At 44.0% G+C, this 18,666-nt stretch overlaps 1 protein-coding gene across 1 annotated transcript in view; it reads left to right on the top strand.

Moving 5' to 3' along the window:
• The first annotated feature begins 2,436 nt into the window (after positions 1 to 2,436).
• Positions 2,437 to 18,666, top strand: part of LOC110537010 (chondroitin sulfate N-acetylgalactosaminyltransferase 1) — a 35,176-nt gene continuing 18,946 nt past the window's right edge. Inside the window, exons 1-3 of the mRNA XM_021622710.2 lie at positions 2,437 to 3,797; positions 12,199 to 12,415; positions 14,805 to 14,906. Coding sequence (XP_021478385.2) covers positions 2,981 to 3,797; positions 12,199 to 12,415; positions 14,805 to 14,906 — 1,136 coding nt within the window. The 5' untranslated portion in view covers positions 2,437 to 2,980. The remainder of the gene's footprint in view (positions 3,798 to 12,198; positions 12,416 to 14,804; positions 14,907 to 18,666) is intronic.

Here is an 18,666-nt window from a genome sequence, read left to right as displayed (position 1 = left end):
ATGACGTTGGCCTGTGGGTGAGGTTTATGATCCCCTCCATAAATACCTTTCTCCCTTTCCTCTCTCTTGACTCTACAGAAGGACTCTTGAATAGCCTTTGTTAAACATATAGAGTCTGAGAACATCAAAAGGTGGGGGGAAAGGAACCATATTTCGGTAATAGAACCAGTTGAAAATATGCGTTGGTACTTAATGAATATGATGCCAGATCAGTTGGCGTCTGAGACATTCTTACTAATGATAGGATGACAAACTGTATCTTGGAAAGTCTACACATACTGTAATCGTTATCAGATTCACATGGAATTGTTGTGCAATTTAAATGTTTAAATATGAAAATATTTATGAAAATATGAAATGTAATTCTAGCTTCCAAATGAGAGAATTGGGTTTTCATAAGGTTAAAGCTCTGCTCACTCAGTGGCCCGCCCATGTGAAGAGACATTGGTTATAAACTATGAAACACACCCTTCTCTCCCCTCCTATATAAAGTCCTTGACGAAAATGTAACTTTCTGTTCCGAGGACGTTAGGGTGACAGTCCTACGTTAAAAGGGCTCAGATAGTAAGCTGTTCCAAGGACGTGTGGATTTGAGATCCCCACGTTGAAAGGACAAAGACCACCTACAGAACTAAGCCAACCTTAGAGAATCTAACGAAATTAGCATCGAATTCCAATGTGAAGGTGACGACCTACATACCGGAAGGATGAATTTCGACTATACCAGCCAGAATATAGCATGAGCATATAGCATGGCAACTTGGTATGAACTTTGAACTCTTATTCTCTCCGCCCACTAAACGTTGGCTAGGAGAGGGCGGACAGAGTATCCATTCTGCCACGCTCCAGTTCACCACTAGAAAGTCTTCAGAGGACCAGAGATCCATAAAGGGCAAACCGGTCTTCTATCGACGACCAATCTACCGAAGCACAGCTCAGAGTAAATTTTTATTGCATTCTCCTTTTTCAAATGGGCGGTAATTTAGAATGCATAAGATACTGTATTTACGATAGCATAGCTTCTCCCTTTGTTACTCAGTTTTTCCTCTCTTTCACTCAAACCCAACCCCCTTTCTTTTGTGTAACCAGCCGTCATGTCGACTCTGTCCACCAGGGACATTTTCTTTATGACATCATTTGTAATCAATGTATGATCCATTCTGTGTATATGTAATTCTGTGTGATTAGATAGGTATTTAGTAAATAAATAATGAAACAACATTTTGTATTACTGATTCAACTTGTTAGCCAGGGTTCGTGAAGATAACCAAGAATTTACAACTTTCAAATGAGACTAAGGTGAGGATTAAATATTGACTGCTATTGATGTAAAAGATTACTAGGTCCTTAAGAGTTTATTCGGAAGATAACAGCTCTATAAACATTATTTTGCGGTGCCCCGACTTTCTAGTTAATTATCTACCTGATTAGCTTAATCAAGTAATATTAATTGCAGAGAAATTATTTTATAGAATAGCATGTCATATCACTTAATCCGGTTTAGTCAAAGACACGACACAGTCTTAATCTGATTAAGGAAATGTGCTTGTGAATGAGAAAGGGAAAGAAAAAAAAGGTAGGAGAGAGGAGAGTTTGTGTAGGTGAGTAAATGCCCTATTTTCTTGCTTTTCTTGTTTTGTGTTTATACTTCCACCGATCCTAATATTCCACAGTACGAGGACAGGACAGATAGACATGTCCACACATGGCTTCAAACCATACTGTTTCCAGAATAGCCCCCATAGTGTCACACTGTCACCACTGACAACAATGGCCGTGTTCGAGAGGATCAAAACCACAATGTATCATGGGTAAATTGTGACTGGCTGACTGATCTACAAATAATAATGAGTTGTTATTTATGATGGAAGGTGATTTGTAGATCAGTCAGTCGGCAGTCGCCTGCAGTTGTTTTAATGCTCTTGAACACGCCCATTGTTATTCAGCAGTTAAAGGGGCTGGGAAATGCTCTGCTTGGCAATGTCACCAGGTAGAAACCCACACTTTTAGCTCATAGTAAAATTAACATTTCAAAATTGTATGGCGTGTTTTCTAACCTGAGTTAGATATTGAAAATATTTTCTGTCCCTATATCCTCATACAATAGACTTCAGGTTTAAGCCCTCCTCAAGCCCTCGAGGGTTCGGAAAATGTTTACCCTCTGTGCAAATAAGACCTCAAAGATTTATACCACAGCAGGATGGAGAGATTTACCACAAAGTGAAGCTCTTCAGGCTCTCATATACCAAGGCATACATGTCTAGATGAAAGAGATTGAGGAAATGTATAATGATCGTGATGATGATATCATACACTCAAAAACCTTAACTGTACATTAACACCAACTGAGTTATAACTCTCTCTCTCTCTCTTTCCCTTCTTCTCTCTCTCTCTCTCTCTCTCTCTCTCTCTCTCTCTCTCTCTCTCTCTGGCGACTCATGGAAGTACACATCTAGAAAGAACTGCCAGTGAACATAGTTGTGAATTCACCTTCTAGAGAATGTGGTTTCCCCTCTCTGCAGTCTACTCAATTTCCGACCATGACAAAAAATGTGTCATCATCCCTAAACATGAGACCAGTGGAACATAGGGCAAGTCAAAGAGAGACAGACATTCTCTCAGGGGTCTGTAATGGAACCTCAGCATCAGACAGGAAGGAATGAACAAGGTGAACAGAGAAAGTAGTGGGACCACGTGTGATGTGACTCACTGATGAATAGCGTCTGCTACCAATGACTGGATCAGAAATAGAAGTAGCCAGGTTCTGGACCCTGTTGAGCCTTCCTGGGCCTCATCCAGGGGAGAAGGCGGCGTGGCCAATGGGCCTCACCCTTGACCACAGACATACGGATGAAGAACCCAGACATTGGTATAAGCAATGTACAATGAGACAAATAATGAGCAAAGTTATCATTCTGGCTGATCTTCTCTGGTTAGTCAGACATTATTAACAATCACACAGACTATTCCATTCTAGTGGATGGTGAGACTGTATTCACCACTGGAGGGTAAGGTGTGTCCAGTTGTGTGTGTTTCCCTGGGTCCTCTGGGTGATAGCGGGATGCTGCGGAGGGGTCTGCTGGCCTGGGTGTCCCGTGTGGGCGTTCTGCTGGTCCTAGTGTGCTGCTCTCTGTCCCTCCTCTACGTTATGACCTGCAGCCCCCACTCCGAGGACAACCTGGTGAGCCATGCCCTGCCACGCCCCGGGATGGGGGTTGGGGTAGGAGGGGCAGCAGGGGGCACGGGGGCGGCTCAGAGCGGACCCACTGGGCGGAATGGATACCAAGCCATGCTTGCAGAGCGCGAGGAGCAACACAAGTTCCACATCACTAGTTTAAAGAAACAAATCGCCCAGCTGAAGGAGGCGCTACAGGAGCGCAGCGAGCAGCTGAAAGGAGTTCAAGACTCCATGGAGAGGGGGACAGGGGGAGGCCGGGGTGGCCAGTCCCCAGGAGGAGGTATCCTTGGGGAGGGAGGACAAGGGCCAGGGGCCGACAGGAGCCACGCTGACCTTCAGGAGTTCCTCCACAGTCAGCTGGGCCGGGCGGAGGTCCACCAGGGGACTAGACTACCCAGTGAGTACGCCATGGTGCCCTTCGAGAGCTTCACCCTGCAGAGGGTGTACCAGCTGGAGATGGGCCTGACAAGGCACCCTGAGGAGAAGCCTGTGAGGAAGGACCGGAGGGATGAGCTGAGTGAAGCGCTAGAGACAGCCCTGCAGAGTCTCAACACACCCCGCAATGGAGCAGGCAAGGGCTACACCACCAAGGTCTACTCAGCATCAGACTTCATAGAAGGTGAGTCATTAAGCTCAATACCAGAGCCAAACATACAGTATGTATACAGCTATATATAAATGTATGGCATATCTACAATATATACAGTGCATATATACAGTGCATTCGGAAAGTATTCAGACCCCTTAACATTATAGCCTTATTCTAATACTTATTCAATAACCTGTAATGACAAAAACAGGTTTTTAGACATTTTTGCAAATTTATTACAAATAAAAACTGAAATATCACATTTACGTAAGAATTCAGACCCTTTACTCAGAGATGTTAGATCGGGTTCAAGTCCAGGCTTTGGACGGGAAACTCAATGACACTGAAAAACATCTACACAGCATGATGCTGCCACCACCACGCTTCACCGTAGTGATGGTGCCAGATTTCCTCCAGACATGACTCTTGGCATTCAGGCCAAAGAGTTCAATCTTGGTTTCATAAGACCAGAGAATATTATTTCTCATGATCCGAGAGTCTTTAGGTGTCTTTTGACAAACTTCAAGCAGCTGTCATGTGCCTTTTTACTGAGGAGTGGCTTCCGTCTGGCCACTGTACCATAAAGGCCTGATTGGTGTGCTGCAGAGATGGTTGTCCTTCTGGAGCTCTTTCAGAGTGACCATTGGGTTCTTGGTCACCTCCCTGACCACGGCACTTCTCCTCTGATTACTCAGTTTGGTCGGGCCAATATGAGGCCAATGTGTTCTTGGGGACCTTCACTGCTGCAGAAATGTTTTGGTACACTTCCCCAGATCTGTGCCTTGACAAAATACTGTCTCGGAGCTCTACGTTCAATTCCTTGAGCTCATTGCTTGGTTTTTACTCTGACTTGCACTGTCAACTGTGGGACCTTATATAGACAGGTGTGTGCCTTTCCAAATCATGTCCAATTAATTGAATTTACCACAGGTGGACTCCAAACAAGTTGTAGAAACAGCTCAAGGATGATCAATGGATACATGATGCACCCGAGCTCAATTCCGAGTGTCATAGCAAAGGGTCTGAAAACATATGTAAATAAGGTATTTCTGCTTTTTATCTGTATACAATTTTGAAAAAATTCTATAAACCTGTATTCACTTTGTCATTATGGGGTATTGTGTGTAGATTGATGAGGGGAAATGTTTGTTTAATCTGTTTTAGAATAAGGCTGTAAGATAACAACATGTGGAAAAAGGGAAGGGCTCTGAATACTTTCCGAATGCACTGCGTACATTTGAAGTCGGAAGTTTACTTACACTGAGGTTGGAGTCATTAAAACTCGTTTTTCAACCACTCCACACCTTTCTTGTTAACAAACTATAGTTCTGAAAGGTTGGTGAGGACATCTACTTTGTGCATGACACAAGTAATTTTTCCAACAATTGTTTACAGACAGATTATTTCACTTATAATTCACTGTATCACAATTCCAGTGGGTCAGAAGTTTACATACACTAAGTTGACTGTGCCTTTAAACAGCTTGGAAAATTCCAGAAAATTATGTTATCATTTTAGTCAATTGGAGGTGTACCTGTGGATGTATTTCAAGGCCTACCTTCAAACTCAGTGCCTCTTTGATTGACATCATGGTTAAATCAAAATAAATCAGCCAAGACCTCAGAAAACAATTTGTAGACCTCCACAAGTCTGGTTCATCCTTGGGAGCAATTTCCAAACACCTGAAGGTACCACGTTCATCTGTATGCAAGTATAAACACCATGGGACCACCCAGCCGTCATACCCCTCAGGAAGGAGACGCGTTCTGTCTCTTAGAGATGAAAGTACTTTGGTGCGAAACGTGGAAATCAATCCCAGAACAACAGCAAAGGACCTTGTGAAGATGATGGAGGAAACAGATACAAAATCATCTATATCCACAGTAAAACGAGTCCTATATTGACATTACTTGAAAGGCCGCTCAGCAAGGAAGAAGCCACTGCTCCAAAACCACCATAAAAAAGCCAGACTACGGTTTGCAACTGCACATGGGGACAAAGATCATACTTTTTGGAGAAATGTCCTCTGGGCTGATGAAACAAAAATAGAACTGTTTGGCCATAATGCCCATCGTTATGTTTGGAGGAAAAAGGGGGAGGCTTGCAAGCTGAAGAACACCATCCCAACTGTAAAGCAGGGGGGTGGCAGCATCATGTTGTTGGGGTGCTTTGCTGCAGGAGGGACTGGTGCACTTCACAAAATAGATGGCTTCATGAGGAAAGAAACATTTTGTGGATGTATTGAAGCAACATCTCAAGACATCAGTCAGGAAGTTAAAGCTTGGTCGCAAATGGGTCTTCCAAATGGACAATGACCCCAAGCATACTTCCAAAGTTGTGGCAAAATGGCTAATTGGCAACAAAGTCAAGGTATTGAAGTGGCCATCACAAAGCCCTGACCTCAATCCTATAGAACATTTGTGGGCAGAACTGAAATAGCGTGTGGGAGCAATGGAGGCCTACCAACCTGATTCAGTTACACCCGCTCTGTCAGAAGGAATGGGCCAAAATTCACCCAACTTATTGTGGGAAGCTTGCTACCCGAAAGGTTTGACCCAAGTTAAACGATTTAAAGGCAATGCTACCAAATACTAATTGAGTGTACATAAACTTCTGACCTACTAGGAATGTGATGAAAGAAATAAAATCTGAAATAAATAATTCTTTCTACTATTATTCTGACATTTCACATTCTTAAAATAAAGTGGTGATCCTAACTGACCTAAGTCAGGGAACTTTTACTAGGGTTAATGTCAGGAATTGTAAAAAACTGAGTTTAAATGGATTTGGCTAAGGTGTATGTAAACTTCCAACTTCAACTGTACATGGCTTTGCTCCACACTACTTACAATGCATGTCATATCTTCATGGTTGAGTACCTGTGGAACTATTGGATATTGACATGGTTTTAATAAAAATTGAATCAAGTTGAACTTTAGAAAACAAACAGCACAACAAAGCCTCATTTCCAACACGTTTCAAACAGGGAAACTGTTATTTCCAGGATTTTGTCGTTTGATTAACATAATGACGAAAGCTGAGAATCAGAGCAAAACAATAGAGGATCCTGCTGCTGGGTGCTGAAGAGCCAAAGCCAGGATATCCGGCTAGTCTAGCATGATCTGCAGTAGGAACGGAGCACAGCTGCTTTCCATTCAGTGTGTAGCATCTCTACAAGCTCAGAGAGGGGGGCTGTTTCCTTCCACAAGCTCAGAGAGAGGAGCTGTTTCCTTTTAAAGGGCAACATCTTTACTGAGGCCACTTCTGACTAATACCTACGTGTACCTGGGAGAGGGAAAGAGTTTGTTTGTGTGTGTGTGTCTGCAAGGCCTTACACTCGACATGGGCATCCTGAAAATATAGTGAAAACATAATTTCAGCCAGGAGTGTTTACGTACCTCTTCCTTGAAAGACCTGTTTAGGTATCTGCTATTAAACACTCCGATAGGAAATATGCTTCCACCCTGTAGTTAACCAATTTGTTAATTATACAAAAACTAGTCTGTCATTGGCCGTGTGTGCAGCAAGTAGCAAACAACAACCATTGTTCAACAACAAAGATGAAAGCAGGCGTGTAGGCTAGTTGATGAAACGTGTAGGCTAGTTAATGAACCGCGTAGGCTAGTTAATGAACCGGTTAGGCTAGTTAATGAACTGTGTAGGCTAGTTAATGAAACGTGTAGGCTAGTTAATGAACTGGTTAGGCTAGTTAATGAACCGTGTAGGCTAGTTAATGAACCGCGTAGGCTAGTTAATGAACTGTGTAGGCTAGTTAGTGAACCGTGTAGGCTAGTTCATGAAACGTGTAGGCTAGTTAATGAACTGGTTAGGCTAGTTCATGAAACGTGTAGGCTAGTTAATGAACTGGTTAGGCTAGTTAATGAACCGTCTAGGCTAGTTAATGAAACGTGTAGGCTAGTTAATGAACTGTGTAGGCTGGTTAAAGAATCGTGTAGGCTAGTTAATGAACTGTGTAGGCTAGTTAATGAACCATGTATGCTAGTTAATGAACCGGTTAGGCTAGTTAATGAGCTGTGTAGGCTAGTTAATGAACCGTGTAGGCTAGTTAATGAGCCGTGTAGGCTAGTTAATGAACCGTGTAGGCTAGTTAATGAACCGGTTAGGCTAGTTAATGAACCGTGTAGGCTAGTTAATGAACCGTGTAGGCTAGTTAATGAACCGTGTTATATCTACCGACATTTGTTGTTTCTCTAAAATCTGCATCGTGACACACCGCGCTGCATGATTTACCACTGCCCCGTTGACCGGACCCCTATCCCTAAGACATTTTAATTAACCATGTAGGCTAGTTAATGAACTGGCAACTGTCTTTAGCTTAGCAGCTCTCCTTCGCCTGTCCTTTTAACTTAATTGTACTAGTGGACAAGTATCTTTTCATTTACTCAGACAACTTGAAGCTTGTTGAGATGCTGATGATTATAAAGGGAGCATTATGAGCACTGCCAATCCTCAGTTAGCGAGCCATGACTGAACACAAATAGTGAATGCTGCCCGTTGGCTGTGCTGAATGGAGTTTTTCAAGAGCTGCTATGGGTGGATTTGCTCAGCTGTCGTGCAGAAAGAATGAGACAGAGGTAACGAGACAACAGGAATGAGAGAGAGAGAGAGAGAGAGAGAGAGAGAGAGAGGATGAGAGTGAAAGAGAGAACAACACAGTGAATGAGAGTGAGAAAAAACGAGACATTTGGGTGGAAAAAGAGTGGTATGCTGTGTGAGTGATAAACATGTCAATGTCAACAATCCAAAGTTAAATCTAGAATTGGCTTCCTATTTCGCAACAAAGCATCCTTCACTCATGCTGCCAAACATACCCTTGTAAAACTGACCATCCTACCAATCCTCGACTTTGGCGATGTAATTTACAAAATAGCCTCCAATACCCTACTCAACAAATTGGATGCAGTCTATCACAGTGCAATCCGTTTTGTCACCAAAGCCCCATATACTACCCACCATTGCGACCTGTACGCTCTCGTTGGCTGGCCCTCGCTTCATACTCGTCGCCAAACCCACTGGCTCCATGTCATCTACAAGACCCTGCTAGGTAAAGTCCCCCCTTATCTCAGCTCGCTGGTCACCATAGCATCTCCCACCTGTAGCACACGCTCCAGCAGGTATATCTCTCTAGTCACCCCCAAAACCAATTATTTCTTTGGCCGTCTCTCTTTCCAGTTCTCTGCTGCCAATGACTGGAACGAACTACAAAAATCTCTGAAACTGGAAACACTTATCTCCCTCACTAGCTTTAAGCACCAACTGTCAGAGCAGCTCACAGATTACTGCACCTGTACATAGCCCACCTATAATTTAGCCCTATCAACTACCTCTTTCCCAACTGTATTTAATTTATTTATTTATTTTGCTCCTTTGCACCCCATTATTTTTATTTCTACTTTGCACATTCTTCCATTGCAAAACTACCATTCCAGTGTTTTACTTGCTATATTGTATTTACCTTGCCACCAAGGCCTTTTTTTGCCTTTACCTCCCTTCTCACCTCATTTGCTCACATTGTATATAGACTTGTTTATACTTTATTATTGACTGTATGTTTGTTTTACTCCATGTGTAACTCTGTGTTGTTGTATCTGTCGAACTGCTTTGCTTTATCTTGGCCAGGTCGCAATTGTAAATGAGAACTTGTTCTCAACTTGCCTACCTGGTTAAATAAAGGTAAAATAAAAAAAAATAAAAATAAAAAATGTTCATGTGGTACAGTACATAGAGCTAGGCTGCGGAGCCACATCCTGCCCTGTCCCCAGAGTGAAGAGACATGGAGCTAGGCTGCGGAGCCACATCCTGCCCTGTCCCCAAAGTGAGGAGACATGGAGCTAGGCTGCGGAGCCACATCCTACCCTGACCCCAGAGTGAAGAGACATGGAGCTAGGCTGCGGAGCCACATCCTGCCCTGTCCCCAGAGTGAAGAGACATGGAGCTAGGCTCTGGAACCACATCCTGCCCTGTCCCCAGAGTGAAGAGATATGGAGCTAGGCTCTGGAACCACATCCTGCCCTGTCCCCAGAGTGAAGAGACATGGAGCTAGGCTGCGGAGCCACATCCTACCCTGACCCCAGAGTGAAGAGACATGGAGCTAGGCTGCGGAGCCACATCCTGCCCTGTCCCCAGAGTGAAGAGACATGGAGCTAGGCTGCGGAGCCACATCCTGCCCTGTCCCCAGAGTGAAGAGACATGGAGCTAGGCTACGGAGCCACATCCTGCCCTGTCCCCAGAGTGAAGAGATATGGAGCTAGGCTCTGGAACCACATCCTGCCCTGTCCCCAGAGTGAAGAGACATGGAGCTAGGCTGCGGAGCCACATCCTGCCCTGTCCCCAGAGTGAAGAGACATGGAGCTAGGCTACGGAGCCACATCCTGCCCTGTCCCCAAAGTGAAGAGACATGGAGCTAGGCTGCGGAGCCACATCCTGCCCTGTCCCCAGAGTGAAGAGACATGGAGCTAGGCTGCGGAGCCACATCCTGCCCTGTCCCCAGAGTGAAGAGACATGGAGCTAGGCTCTGGAACCACATCCTGCCCTGTCCCCAGAGTGAAGAGACATGGAGCTAGGCTACGGAGCCACATCCTGCCCTGTCCCCAAAGTGAAGAGACATGGAGCTAGGCTGCGGAGCCACATCCTGCCCTGTCCCCAGAGTGAAGAGACATGGAGCTAGGCTACGGAGCCACATCCTGCCCTGTCCCCAGAGTGAAGAGACATGGAGCTAGGCTCTGGAACCACATCCTGCCCTGTCCCCAAAGTGAGGAGACATGGAGCTAGGCTGCGGAGCCACATCCTACCCTGTCCCCAGAGTGAAGAGACATGGAGCTAGGCTGCGGAGCCACATCCTGCCCTGTCCCCAGAGTGAAGAGACATGGAGCTAGGCTGCGGAGCCACATCCTGCCCTGTCCCCAGAGTGAAGAGACATGGAGCTAGGCTGTTATTTAAAATATCCTGAGTTTTTTTCTTAAATGAAAAGTAGAATGTTTGAAATGGGAACAAAGTACATCATTCTTTCGTGGATCATTTTCTTTTCATGATGTTGAATCTCACACTGTAGTTCTCTAGTCCAGTAATGTCCATTGAGACTCGTCTTTGGAACGTTTGATTTTAACTTCAGAAAACAAGAGGTTTTGACTCACAGTTTACAGCTGTGAAATGGAGACAACATGGACAACGGAGTCTACTGTATTGTTGTTTAGTTATATGTCTGGGTACGTCTAACTTCTATGAGAAGGTATAATCCAGTGTCAGTATGATCTCTATGCGTGACTGGTCTAATTCAGCTGTCATAATGGCAGAGGGCCCCGGGAACTAGCCAGGAGCAAAGAGGAGAAGCAAGGGATGCTGTCCCCTACTGAGACCTGCAATTCCCTTTCTGTCCTTCTGAAATTACCTGGCTGTCCTCTCTCCTTTGGCCTGAAATGCCCTGTCTGTCGTTTTCTCCCACGGCCACAGAGCCAATGCTATCCTTCTCTGTCAGAAAATACTTACAAATCCAGGCAGCATAGTAGAGAACTGATTCTCCATTTGACAGATTGTTGACAGTGAAAATGCAGTAACGACGGACAGTCTGGCTGAGTTTGAGTGTGTTTGTGTACAAAGCAAGAAGATGATCCCCAATGGACTACTGGACATATATCACCATTATAACATTATAATTACAAACAAATAAACACATAGGCAAATAAACTGAACTGCACTTCAAATGTGTGTACATGTATGTGTATATACACTGAGTGTACAAAACATTAAGAACATGCCTTTCCATGACATCAAATCAAATCAAAATAAAATGTATTTATATAGCCCTTCGTACATCAGCTGATATCTCAAAGTGCTGTATAGAAACCCAGCCTAAAACCCCAAACAGCAAGCAATGCAGGTGTAGAAGCATGACATAGACTGACCAGGTGAATCCAGGTGAAAGCTATGATCCCTTATTGATGTCACTTGCTAAATCCACTTCAATCAGTGTAGATGAAGGGGAGGAGACAGGTTAAAGAAGGATTTTTAAGCCTTGAGACAATCGAGACATATATTGTGTATGTGTGCAAATTCAGAGGGTGAATGGGCAAGACAAAAGATTTAAGTTTCTTTGAACGTGGTATGGTAGTAGGTGCCAGGCGCAACACTGCTGGGTTTCCTGTGTGTATCAAGAATGGTCCACCACCCAAAGGATATCCAGCCAACTTGACACAACTGTGGGAAGCATTAGAGTCAACATGGGCCAGCATCCCTGTGGAACGCTTTTGACACCTTGTAGAGTACATGACCTGACGAATTGAGGCGGCTCTGAGTGCAAAAGGGGGGGTTGCAATTCAACATTTGGAAGGTTTCCTTTTCATGTGTATGTGTGTGACACATGCCTGCACGCATTCGTGGCCTATGGGTAAACACACTCGTCTCCCTTCCACAGGTATCACTCGGACGGAGAAGGACAAAGGCACTGTGTATGAGCTCACCTTCAAAGGTGACCAGAGCCGTGAGTTCAGGAAGCTGGTTCTGTTCCGTCCCTTTGGGCCGCTGATGAAGGTGAAGAACGAGAGGGTGGACACAGCTAACGTCCGCATCAATATCATAGTGCCCCTCTCCCAACGAGCCGACAAGTTCAGACACTTTATGCACAACTTCAGGTACAGTGAGAGCCACTCAGTTATTCATGCATGTTATTGGCTCATTCTCCCCTTCCTTGTAACTTTTCCACTGGGTTGTTGTTGTGTTCTCAGGTGACCTTACTAAAGAATAAGGGTCAAACAAGGGTTAATTAAAAAAAATCATGTTCCATGTCCACTTGTGACTGTGATGATTGCATGCCATAACCAACAGAATGAGAAACAGAAAATACTGTAGTTAACCATGTTTGACATGCCCTGTTTGTCACAGCAGCAAGGATTCAAACCAAAGGAAGTAATTGCTGCGTTTGTACTCTGATAGTGACAGTATGTGTCTCTCTCTCTCTGCTAGAGACGTCGATGGACTCTTTAATTCTTGTGATTTGTTACACTCCTGCACAGCTGCTTATCAAGGCTTTGAGTTTTTTTTTAAGGCAAATCCTGCTTAGTAGCAGTCTTAAAACCAGCACATAAAACTGATATACTGCAGTGGTGCTGTTCCTGCTGTGCAAAGTCTTCTTGAGTCGCTGAGCAAACGCTTTGGTCTCATCCATATTAATGTAGATGGAGGAGGAGGTGTGTGGAGGTGCGGCGGGGTGTTTGTGTGTGCAGTTTTTTCACAAAGAGAGGAGAGGAATGTTAGGAGGACGAACTTTCTTTCAGAAGCCGTGTGACACATTTACTGAGCACAGCGTGTACAGGAATGACACGTACACAGATAAGTGTACGTTTACTGTATGCACACACACACACACACACACACACACACACACACACACACACACACACACACACACACACACACACACACACACACACACACACACACATATATTATGTATGACAGGCAAGTAATCAAAACTTCCCAGCCATATATTCCTAACAACTATCCATTTCAATATCCAGGCCAGGAGGCAACAGACACTAAACACAACACTTTATTCCAACAAACCCTGCATCTATTAACTTTCTACTGTTTAAATGGCAAAGGAAGGCCAATCATCTAAGACGACAACGGTAGGTTTACATTATTCATATCTGTCCAATATTGTCTGCTGCAAACGTAATCAGATTAGACCTGGAGGAAGAGATAATGGAGACTAGGGATCTATCTATCTATCTATGTAGTTTAACTAGTAATTTCATTACATTTTGTTGTAGCTTGGTAGTAGTTGAACTACATTCAAATCTAGGTAGTGTTTGTATTAGTTAATTACATACTATAGCCATGTAGTGGGGTAGCAAACTACTGGAATTACACACAGCTTTTTTTTGCAAATATATCTCAAAACTTCATTTTTGTGTTTAATAGGCTAAATTACACCTTATGTTAACATCTGACTTCAGAGTGATCTGTTCTTGCAATTTGTAGTCTATGATATTTCAGATTTAGATATGGTAATTTTTCACAAAGTAATTTGGATGTAACTTTAGTTAAGTACACTATATGTTTCTTAAGGATAGCTTTAGTGTAGCTCCAGTTTGAAGTAATTGTTTGCCTGGTAAACTATATTTTCAGAGTAGTGTCTCCAACACTGTTCGAGAGATTGAATGAGGATTAATCTTCCTAATGTGTGTAGTGAGAGGAGGAGGAGAGGAAGAGGTGAGATTAGGAGAAGGAGAGGTGAGGAGAGGCAGAGAGGAGAAGGAGAGGTGAGGAGGAGGAGGATAGGAAGAGGTGAGGAGAAGGGAGGTGAGGAGGAGGATAGGAGGGCTGAGGTGAGGAAGAGTAGAGGAGAGGAGGAAGAGAGAAGCAGAGAGGAGGAGGAGGAGGAGAGGAAGAGAGGTGAGGAGAAGGAGAGGAGACGAGGAGTGGTGAGAAGGAGGAGAGGAGCGGTGAGGAGGAGGAGAGGAAGAGAGGTGAGAAGAAGGCGAGGAGAGGAGGAGAGGTGAGCAGGAGTAGAGGAAAGGAGGAGGAGGAAGAGGAGGAGAGGAGCTGCCCACCGGCTCCTCTGCATTAGCGTTGTACATTTGGCATGTCTCCATTAGAACCTCTGGTGCTCGAGTTCTGGAATGTCACACCAGGGCTGGAGATGGATCACTCCTCAGGGATTCTGTCTGTTACCAAGTCATCACAGTGTGTCTCTTTAGCAACATAACATATGTACATAGCAAATGTACATCATACATAACATAAAGTGACCCCTTTTGAACTGACCTCTGTTATTGATACCGAATATGTTTTCTATCAAATACTTTGAACATTTGGTTTCAGGCTACCTTCAGTGCCCAGTGGGCAGGGTTTGCACTTTGGGGATTATTCCATCGGTTTGGACAGGCAGGCTTCATCAAACGCAACTAAAGTCAAGAAAACCAATTAAATCAACCGTGTTACCCACTGGGTTATGTGTTGAGTCCTCTGCTTTGTGTGATTAATTATTTCTTCATCTGTGTTTGTTTGTTGTTGCAGAGAGGTGTGTGTGCGGCAGGACGGGCGTATCCACCTAACTGTGGTGTACTTTGGGAAGGACCAAATTAATGAAGTCAGGAGCACGCTGGAGAACACATCTAGGTGGGCTCTCTCTCTCTCTCTCTCTCTCTCTCTCTCTCTCTCTCTCTCTCTCTCTCTCTCTCTCTCTCTCTCTCTCTCTCTCTCTCTCTCTCTCTCTCTCTCTCTCTCTCTCTCTCTCTCTCTCTCTCTCTCTCTCTCTCTCTCTCTCTCTCTCTCTCTCTCTCTCTCTCTCTCTCTCTCTCTCTCTCTCTCTCTCTCTCTCTCTCTCTCTCTCTCTCTCTCTCTCTCTCTCTCTCTCTCTCTCTCTCTCTCTCTCTCTCTCTCTCTCTCTCTCTCTCTCTCTCTCTCTCTCTCTCTCTCTCTCTCTCGATTTTACAGGTCAAGGCTGATAGTGGCCGCGGTGAAATTAGTGTCACATTGACGTCTTGCCTGCATAGAAGATTACAGGTCCAGGGTCAGTTTGAGATGGTGTTGTGGGTGAGATTAGTTCACATGGTACTCTGGTACTTTGCTGATTGTCTGGCAGGTTTCCATGGAGACACTTTAGCCTAAGGTATACCTGGCCGAATGGTTTGCAGGGGTAGAAAGAGAAAGAAGGAGAGAGGGGAATCAAGAGAGAGAGAGAGAGAGAAAGAGACAGACAGACACAGACAGAGCGAGAGACCTCATGCTGGGCTTTGAGCTGGATTCAGATGTCATGCCACCGCTTTCTCTCTCTGGTTCTCTCTCATCTTTCACTCAAAGGCACCTCATTCTCAACAGCTCTGCTGTCTCTGGGAATGGCCTTGGCGGTTTGTCTGTGATGGTTTGAATAGCGAGAAAGAGAGAAATACAAGACAATATCCTTGTACATTCAGTGACCTCCTCTAATAACCTGTCTCACTGTGCATGGGGTTGAAGCTGCAGCATTGGGAAAGAACTGTGTTAGGCCTTGGAGAATTCGTTCACTTTGTTCCCAGCAAATACCTTAGACACAGCATATGCCCAGCAATACATGTTTTGACATCTGCTCTCTAAACAGTCCCTTGTTCTTGCTAGCTTTTTGTACCACAATTACATTGCCAGTGATTATCATAATAGTCCTGATTCGTCCCAGAGTTGAGCTCACTTTACATCAGACCAGGTTTGTCCAGCATTCCAGGCATGCTCAATCAACCGTTCAATGTATTTCTATTTCAATCCAGGTCTGCTACATTTCAGGATTGAGCTCACATGACACCAAACATATCTATGTGTCCTGGTCTGTCCTCATGTTACCTTATAAACAGCTCAGTCTGAGTCAATGCATTCAATCGCCATGGTTACTTAACGTTTTATCTGACTCAGTATCAGCCCATTTAATCAAGCACTGATCTGTTAGAGAGAGAAAGAGCACAACATCCAAACTCTAATCTTTTTCCTTTTTCTGTTGATTTGGTCTGAATGGTTATGGATTATTTACGGGGGAGAATTGGGGGGAGGGTTGGGTAGACTTTTGCCATTGTCGATGACCTGAATCCTGAACCTGCCTGCCCTCATTGTAGCTCCACATAGACTGCCTCTGCCTGCGTCAATATCTGTTTCCAACAGCAGACAGCATGTGGATCATCATTTTATGCTATATCCAAACGCATTTTACCCCTTTTGCACTGTACATGTATGTGTTCACATTCATAGGGCAAGCACTGTATCCAAGCTAGTAAACTATAGGGACGGGACAAGTTGAATCAAAGTTCAACTCCTTATGCCAGGGTTCCCCAACTGGCGGCCCGCGGGCCAAACATGGCCCGCCAGAAATATTATTTGGACTCCCAAAGCCCCCAAATGAATTATGAGAAGCAAAAACCCCGAAATGCAATGTCCCTAGAAGGAAGTTACCCTACCTAAATAATGCAAACGATATGTTTTAACTTCATCAATAAGGAGTGAGAATGCAGGAGACAATCAACTAATAAAGCAGGCAGCAGAACATTTTGTGGTGCTGCTGAAACGTAAAGCTGCAACCACAGTGCAATCAATAGGAGGTGAACAGCACCAGGTGCTGAAAATATAGATAACTTGTTATGCAAGTGTTGCACAGCAACATATGGAGGAAAACTACACCGGTCGAGTAATTAATTTCAACAATAATTTTCATTTTTATTTGACTTCACAAACAACAAACAGAAAATACTGTCAGCTTGAGACCTAAACATCTCTGTATAAGCACTCGCAATAATGTTAGTATTTACTAAATACAGTCATATAGGCCACTATGTTACTTACTCAATGGGAAAAGTTGCCTTTCCCCTCGGACACGATATTGTGGATGTAGGGTGAGATGAATCTGAGATGGACGTCTGAGATTTCATTATTTGCAAACAGCGACATTGTCATTGTAAATAAGACACACTGGCTTGGCATTGGGAAAATATGGTAAGATGAACACATTTCTCTCTGTACATTCTTCGCTGAAACTTGCATTTTCATTATCCACCTTTCTTTTGATACCTTTTGAGAGCGACATTTTTCTTGCTATAAAGCTAATTGATCTGAAGGAAAGTTGACGTTAGACAAAGTAGTGTAGACTGCAGTAGGCTACGTAGATCTGGTTTTCCCCACCAATCAACGCACAGAGAAATAGACAAAAATAAAAACTGAATACAGACATGGTGATATTATGATTTTCATCAGATCTAAATGATTATGTCATTGCACTGAATTTATTATGTACTAATCAGATGTGTTAAAAATTATGTTCAATTTATAACGTAGGCCAATTAATTGTGCTAATATTATATACTAATTATGTTCTGGATATTAGCTCAGAAAAAAATTGGCCGGAGGTCAAACCTAGTTGACGAACCCTGCCTTATGCTGTGATGGGCAGGGCAAGTTAAAGTAAAGTTCAACTCCTTATTTTGTATCTTAGAGAGCTGTACCAGACAACAACATACTTATCTCCAACACTCTTTAACCAGGCACACAGCTGTTTGAAGAGTGGGGAAATCGATAGACATGAATAATTAGTATCGATGAAGGAGAGGAGAGGAGAGGAGAGGAGAGGAGAGGAGAGGAGAGGAGAGGAGAGGAGAGGAGAGGAGACCATTTTGAGCCCAGGGTGATAGCTAAACGCCAGTGAACGGCAGAAGCCCTCAGAGCACAAACACCAGCCCACCAGCTACCAGCTCACAATGAATACCAATGCACCATCTCCACATATGGATCAGCTCCTCAGGCAGACAGACAGAGCACTGCCTACTGTCAAAAAACCTACACCACAGCGAAGTGTGGCATTTTGGCCGGAGTGTATTCTTTTGGGAAGCACTCTTTTCACGCCACTTCGATACCGAAGTAACTTTTTCGTAACAGGTTAGGAGAACTTACGCAGCAGGTTAGTAGAATTAACGCAGCAGGTTAGGAGACTGAGGTTAAGGTTTGGAAAAGAGTTAGGGTTAGTGAAAATGCTTGCTTAACCTGCTACGAAAATAACTTTGTAGCGAAGTGGCCTGAAAAGAGTGTGTCCCGTGTTCTTTCAGTATTTCCACATTAAAACACTAGAAGTCCTAACTCCAGAGTCCCCTAAAACACTAGATGTCCTAACTCCAGAGACCCCTAAAACACTAGAGGTCCTAACTGTCTAGAGTCCTCTAAAACACTAGAGGTACTAACTGTCTAGAGTCCTCTAAAACACTAGAGGTCCTAATTGTCTAGAGTCCTCTAAACCAGTAGAGGTCCTAATTGTCCAGAGTCCTCTAAAACACTAGAGGTCCTAACTGTCCAGAGTCCTCCAAAACACTAGACGTCCTAACTGTCCAGAGTCCTCCAAAACACTAGACGTCCTAACTGTCCAGAGTCCTAC

This window comes from Oncorhynchus mykiss, chromosome 12 (genome assembly GCF_013265735.2).
Source record: "Oncorhynchus mykiss isolate Arlee chromosome 12, USDA_OmykA_1.1, whole genome shotgun sequence".
NCBI lineage: Eukaryota > Metazoa > Chordata > Actinopteri > Salmoniformes > Salmonidae > Oncorhynchus > Oncorhynchus mykiss.
Note: the sequence above shows the minus strand (reverse complement) of the source record. Positions and strands in the feature narration are given on the sequence as shown.